The 7,073-nt window shown below is 32.9% G+C and overlaps 1 protein-coding gene across 1 annotated transcript; it reads left to right on the forward strand.

Annotated features, from left to right (window-relative positions):
* The first annotated feature begins 5,784 nt into the window (after positions 1-5,784).
* LOC141508854 (vomeronasal type-1 receptor 1-like) lies at positions 5,785-6,744 on the forward strand. Its single transcript, XM_074217863.1, has one exon. It carries the CDS (start codon positions 5,785-5,787, stop codon positions 6,742-6,744), a length of 960 nt encoding a protein of 319 aa, XP_074073964.1.
* Positions 6,745-7,073: the final 329 nt, after the last annotated feature.

The raw sequence follows: 7,073 nt of genomic DNA on the forward strand, positions 1-7,073 counted from the left end.
AGGGCAAAGGAGTAGAAAAGGATGAGAACTCTTCAGATGGAAGATTCCAAGATTCAAAGGATAGAATTGTATCTCTATGGCTAATTTTGTCAGTGGAGAGAAAGAGAAGAAACACAGAGACAGCCTCACACAGAAAGAAAAAGAGATAAAGACAGACAGAGACAGTGTGCTTTTTCTGTAGAAATTTATGACATTGCAAATGAGAGTGATTATTGGTGACTCAGGTATTTTCTATTCAATTTGAATTTTCTGTGTTTTGATTGTTATTCATACAATGAAATATTTTAGAACTGTTTTTAATTTAGTAGCTTTTCTTAGGAGTTCAAAAAGCTAAAACAGTGGTAGCTATATTCAGATCCATTCAGATCTCTTTTTTCCTTTCTTTTCTTCAATTCTTTGTTTCTTCCTCTATCTTATAAATTAATAATTCAAATATATCAATAGTTTCTGAAAACATTTGCACCATATAATTTTATAAAATTGAATCTATGTTTTCTGTGCCCATATTTATGACATTTGATAGGTAATAGTGTTTTCCCCTCTGAAACAGAGATGTTTTTCTAATTATTTAATGAAAATATAAAGATAATTGGCCAAAAACGGAGTATATTTTGGATTTTGGTTCATTAGAAAACACTGTACTTTGTCAGTGATTTAAGTCATCCTATTTACCCCCACAAATAATTTAATAATTATTTTCAGAGTTACATGAAGCAATGTAAAGACTAACAGACTACCTCCTGGGGGGTGGAGGTGGGGGAGAGGGAAGTGAGATTAGGGGAAAACTGTAAAATTCAAAATAAAAAAATAAATTTTTTTGAAAAAGAAAACAACTATTAAAAAAGTTACATGGACAAGACTAACGTAAAATTATTTTCAGCCTTAGATGTGTTTTGCCCTTTTTGATGAGTTATAGATATAATGTACTGAAATCCTATGTCTGGCCTCATTCCAATAATTAGGGCTTTAAGGAGTTTATTTGTAAACATTGTGTAGATGAAAGTACAGTGCTAATAGTAAAGAGTATGCTAATTGATTAAAGAATCACCAGGATTAATGACTGAAAAGGCATTGAAACAAGAGGGTTTACAACAGGGACATACTTTCCTAGCAGTGAGTGAAGCAACTTTGCAGAGTTATTGAATGGGAAGAACTGGCAGCTTCCCTTATACCACCATGGCAGCATGTGCTCAAAGCACACATCACCTTTTCTTGTATTTAATCTTTACTGAAGTTAGGTGAACTTAATTCTAAGAAGGCAAAAGGCATAGAAGCAAGGGACTGGATTATCCAACAGAGACTTCCAAGTTTGTACCTACAACTGGAGTCAATAGCAGATTCACTGGGGGCTAGCTGTGAAACCTTGGTCAAGTCACGTAACATTGCTTGCCTGTCTTCCAAGGCCATCTACAATCATTCTGATACATATCTGGCCACTGGACCAAGTTGGCTCTGGAGAGAAATTGAGGCTGGGGACTTAGCACAGCTCCTCCCCCCCCAACTCACATCCAATTCAAGAGGTCGTTATAGCATCATCTCCCTGATGTTGTGGTCTTCTAGAATGAAGGAGAAATGCTATTACCTCCAGAAAGGTACCAGTATGATATGAATTCTTTATTTTATTTCTTCTTAAGAAATTTCTTTCCTAAATGGTCACTGAAATATCCCAATTACTTTATTCTTTCTTTCTCTCTTTCTGTCCCCTTCTCTTTCTTTCTTTCTCTCTGCTTCTTCTTGTTTCTTTGTTTCTTTCTCTCTCTCTCTCTCTCTTTCCCTTTCTTTCTTTCTCTTTGCTTTCTTTGTTCTTTCTTTCTTTCTTTCTTTCTTTCTTTCTTTCTTTCTTTCTTTCTTTCTTTTTCTTTCTCTCTTCCATCCATATGGAATATGTGTATTTTTAAGTTACACAATTTTCTTACATCCAACCCTGCCCCCACCCCAGTGGTAAGCAGTCAGGTTAGCATCATACCTGCAAACATATTGGGAGAATCAGGCTTACAGATTAGTCGTTTTCAGTATGAGGAATTAGAATTAAGGGAAAGAGATACATAAGAGATAATTTTTCTAAAGTGTTCATCAGATTCTGAGGGATTATTTTTTTGTTTTATTTTGTTTTGTTTTGTTTTTCTTCTTTTGGATGGCGATAACATTGTCCAATGTCAGTCTAATACAATTGTCCTAGCGTTCTGAACTGCTGAGAGGAGCTGTTTTCATCAAGCTTGTTCATCTCACAATGTTGTTAATGTGTACATTGTTCTCTTGGTTCTGCTCTCTTCAATCAGCATGAAATCCTGTAAGGGATCCCATGCTTCTCTAGAGTCTGACCCTTTTTGGTTTATTATAGAAGAATAATATCCCATAGTATTCATGTACCATAACTTGTTTAGCCATTCCCCAACTGATGGGCATCCCCTCAATTTTCAGTTCTTTGCCACTGCAAAAAGAACTGCTAGGAATATTTTGGAACATTGGGACTCTTCCCATTTTTTAATGATTTCTTCTGCATATAGGCCTACACTGGAATTACTGGGTTGAAGGGGATGAACAGTTTTATTTCTCTTTGGGCATAGTTCCATGTTGCTCTCCAGAATGGTTGGATCTGTTCCCAATTCCAACAACAATGCATCAATGTCCCAATCCTCCAAAATTGATTGTTTTCCTTCTCATCTTTGCCAGTCTGATAGGTGTGAGGTGATACCTCATTTTTCTTTTTATTTGTGTTTCTCTAATCCATAATAATTTGGAGCATTTTTTCACATGATTATATATAGCTTTAATTTCTTCATTTGTAAACAATCTATTCATATTATATGACCATTTTTCAATTGGGGAATGACTTGTAACCTTATAAATTTGATACAATATTCTCTATATATTTTAGAAATGGAACCTGTATCATAATTCCTAACTGTGGAAATTATTTTCCAGCTTTCTGCTTTCCATCTAATTTTGGGAGCATTGATTTTTATTAGTACAAAATCTTTTTAATTTAATATAGTCAAAATCATTCATTTTGCATTTTATAATATATTCTAATTCTTGTTTGGTCATAAATTTATACCCTTTCCACAGATCTGATAGATAATTTCTTGGTCTATTAATTTATGTATGGTATCAGCCATTATGTCTAAATGCTGTACCCATTTGGACCTTAGTTTGGTATAGGGTGTGAGATGTGGTTCTATGCCTAGTTATTGCCATACTATTTTCCAGTTTTCCCAACAGTTTTTGTCAAATAGTGAGTTCTTATCCCAGAAGCTGATGACTTTGGGTATGTCAAACAGGAGTGTTGAAGTCAATTACTGAGATATCTTTTGAACCTATCCTAAACCATTGATCCATTGTTCTATTTCTTAACCAGAAGCAGGTAGTTTTGATAACTGCCACTTTACAGTATAGTTTGGATCTGGTGGAACTAGGCCATCTTCCTTTATATGTTTCACATTAGTTCCCTTGCTATTCTTGATCTTTTGTGCTCCAGATGAATGTTTTACCATTTTTTCCTAGCTTGATAAAGTAGTTATTTGGTAGTTTGATTGGTATGGTACTGAATAAGCAATTTAATTTAGGTAGAAATATCATTTTTATTATATTAGCTTAACCTAACTATGAGCAATTGAAATTTTTTCCAATTATTTAGACCTAATTCATTTGGGGGAGAAGTGCTTTATAATTGTGTTCATAAAGTTTCTTGGTTTGTGTTGGGAGGTAGATTCCCAAATATTTAATGTCTATAGTTGCTTTAAATAGAATTTCTCTTTCTTTCTCTTGCTCTTAGGCTTTGTTGTCCAATTGAATTATGATAAAGGTCATAGCAAATGAAAACTTATTAGTATGTTAAAATACTCCAACTTCCCAGAGTTATCTTTAGATAACTGAAGAAAGAAATCCTATAGGATTCCAATCTGTCTATGTAAATAGGAGATGGAAGCCTGATTTTTCTATATGATGGTGATAAAAAGAGATTGATATAATGTTTGTTTTCAAGAAACTTTCAGCAGTAAATAAAAAAAAAAACTAGAAGATAATGTGAAAAATCCTTTCTCTTTATTTTCAATTTTCTTTCATGATTTTATAGAATCAATATATTTGGATCCAGAAGTTAATTTTAGCATAATTTGCTCCAATTTCCTTAATTTATTGATGAATGGGAAGGGGAAAAAATAAATAGTTTCTGTTATGTGGTCTATGTAAAAATTTAGCCTAGCATGATTAGTACAATATCATTTTAATAATATTTGTTTCCATGCAAGAATGTGAGCCCAATTTGCTTCTACTCCAAATATAGCACTCTCTACCTGTGCTCCAATAAGAAAACCAATTTCGTCCATTGATTCCCCACATTTCATGTAATTTAACACAATTGCTTTCTTGCTGTTTATTTTTCTCATCTTAAAATCATGAAAAACTCCTTCTACAAAGAAACATTTTACTTCCATTTTTGTAAACATTGTGTTAGATGAAAGTAAGTTGATAATAGTAAAGAGTTTGCTAATTGATTAAAGAATCACCAGGATTAATGACTGAAAAGGCATTGAAACAAGAGGGTTTACATACAACAGGGACATACTTTCCTAGCAGTGAGTGAAGCAACTTTGAAGAGAGTTATTGAATGGGAAGATCTGGCAGCTTCCCTTATACCACCATGTCATAGTTCTTCCCTTTCTTCTTTCAAAATTTGGTCATTTGACTTTCCTTTTTATAAAAGAAAAATATTTTGATAATTACCCTTCATTTCATATTGTTCCTTTCTTAACCAGTTTCTTACGTGTATACAAATTCTTTTATTATTTTATGATTGATTAATTTCTATTGTCCTGGTTATTTTCCTCCAATTTTTGTGGTTATATAATTATTTCATATTTAGCAACCTATTCACCATTAAATTTCTTATTATTCACATAAGTTGTTAATGTGATAATTTTTTTTTAGGTTTTTGCAATGCAAATGGGGTTTGCCACACAGCTAGGTAATTACTAAGTGTCTGAGACCACATTTTAACCCAGGTACTCCTGACTCCAGGGATGGTGCTTTATCTACTATGCCACTTAGCTGACCCTAATTTGATAAATTTAATCCAATTTTCCATCTTAAAAATATGCTACAGATTTTTAGATATGATATTTATATTGCTGATGTCTGATATTATGTGATATTCTTTTATAATTCATCCAAGTTTTTTGCGTAGCACAATTAAAAATTTCAAAATTAATTTAATTTGTTATTCTTAGAATAATTTTTTGTTTACTATATGATGTTAAATGTAGCATAAAGATTCTTTCAAAATATAATTATATACTTTTGTTTCAGAACATGAATGATGCATATTTTTGTTTCATGTTTAATTAAATAATATGTTTTATTTCACTTAAGTTTTTTCATATAGGTATTAGATCTAGTTTCTTTAATATATTCAACTCTGCCATTTATCATTTTTTTGTTTTCGAATTTTTGTCTATTTTTATAATGGATTGGATTAAGAGTCTTTTAATTCTGTATTTTTGGATCATTAAAATGTAGCCTGTATTTCCCAATCTCATCAGTTACTCTCAGTGACTGATGGCCTGGTGAAATGATGATGTTTCACGTATATACTTTCTAGTCTTTTGGTATGTGCTCCTATTCACAGTCAAAGGAACATTCAGGAAATATAAAAAAAATTAAGTATTATAAGTCTGAATCAATCTCAATTGTAAATGTTGTCCAATAATGTTTGAAAGTCTTTCTTTTATTTCCTTTTTTATTACTTTTCTCTCTGAATCTGAGAACAGTTTTATTTCAGTGAGAATGAGAATTATTTTACTTTACTTAGTTTTAGGTATTGTCTTCTTCCTGCAGACAGGAATTGGTGTACTGGGAAACCTCTTCCTCCTCTGTCATTGTACCTCCACTTACCTAACTGGCAGCAAGATGAGACCCATAGACTCCATTTTTTTCCATTTAGCCTTGGCTAACTGTGTAGTGCTTATTTCCAAGGGAGTCCCTCAGACAATGGTTGATTTGGGGCTGAAAATTTTCCTGGATCGTATGGGGTGTAAAATTATTGTTTTCCTCCATCGAGTTGCCCATAATCTTTCTGTCAGCATCACGTGTCTTCTAAGTGGTTTTCAGATTATCATCATCAGTCCCATGTCTCCTTCTATATGGTCAGAACTCAAAACCTGGGCCTCAAAGTCCATTTTTCCCGTCTGTCTTTTCTGCTGGATCCTCCATATATTGATGAATATCTTTATGATTGTCAATATGCAGAACTTTACAGAAAGAAGTAACAACACAAAGATATGGAATATAGGATTCTGTTTAGCTTATACTCTGTCCTTCTTCGAAGTCTCACTATTTGTAATTGTATATTCAATTCCTGATTTCTTATGCGTGTGTTTCATGATCGTGGCCAGTGTCTACTTGGTGCATCTCCTTCAAAAACATCATCAACAAGTCCAGTATCTTCACAGCTCCAGCCAATTGTCAAGAAAGTCTCCTGAGACTAAAGCCACCTGCACTGTCTTAGTACTGGTGACCATCTATGTCGCCTTCTACACTGTCAATTTCATATTCTCATTTTATTTATTTCATCTTGATAAACATTATCAGAAGTTGATTCCCACATCAACACTTTTAGATGCATCTTTCCCAGCCTTTAGTCCATTTGTGCTTATCAGCTCTGACTCTCAAATTCTCCAACTCTTCTGCTCAATCTGGCAAAAGAAAAGATCCCAAGACTCTTTCCTTGGTCACTTCACTGCCTAATATTTTATTTTCATCTTACAAGCAGATATCTTTAAGAAGCTGATGACAGCAACCAGAACACAAATAGATTCAAAGAACTGTGGGACTTAAAACTTACAAGGTTCTAATAATAATAAACTTCATCATATCTAAAATTCATATACCTTAGTATTTATATATACCTAGTCTATCTTCATGTCCTCTTCTTGTGAAATTTTCAATCTCATTTTTTAAAAAATCCTTTTAATCTCTCATTCCTGAAATGTTTAAGCATTGTACTCTACTTTAGAATTTTTGTTTTTCATAGAATCAAATGAAATTTAGATTTGCATGGCTCAAAGCATCAGACA

This window comes from Macrotis lagotis, chromosome 1 (genome assembly GCF_037893015.1).
Source record: "Macrotis lagotis isolate mMagLag1 chromosome 1, bilby.v1.9.chrom.fasta, whole genome shotgun sequence".
Classification (NCBI taxonomy): Eukaryota; Metazoa; Chordata; class Mammalia; order Peramelemorphia; family Peramelidae; genus Macrotis; species Macrotis lagotis.

Bases quoted from the DNA above. Each gene is read 5' to 3' on its own strand.
- LOC141508854 (XM_074217863.1), top strand. From the start codon at position 5,785: ATGAGAATTATTTTACTTTACTTAGTTTTAGGTATTGTCTTCTTCCTG.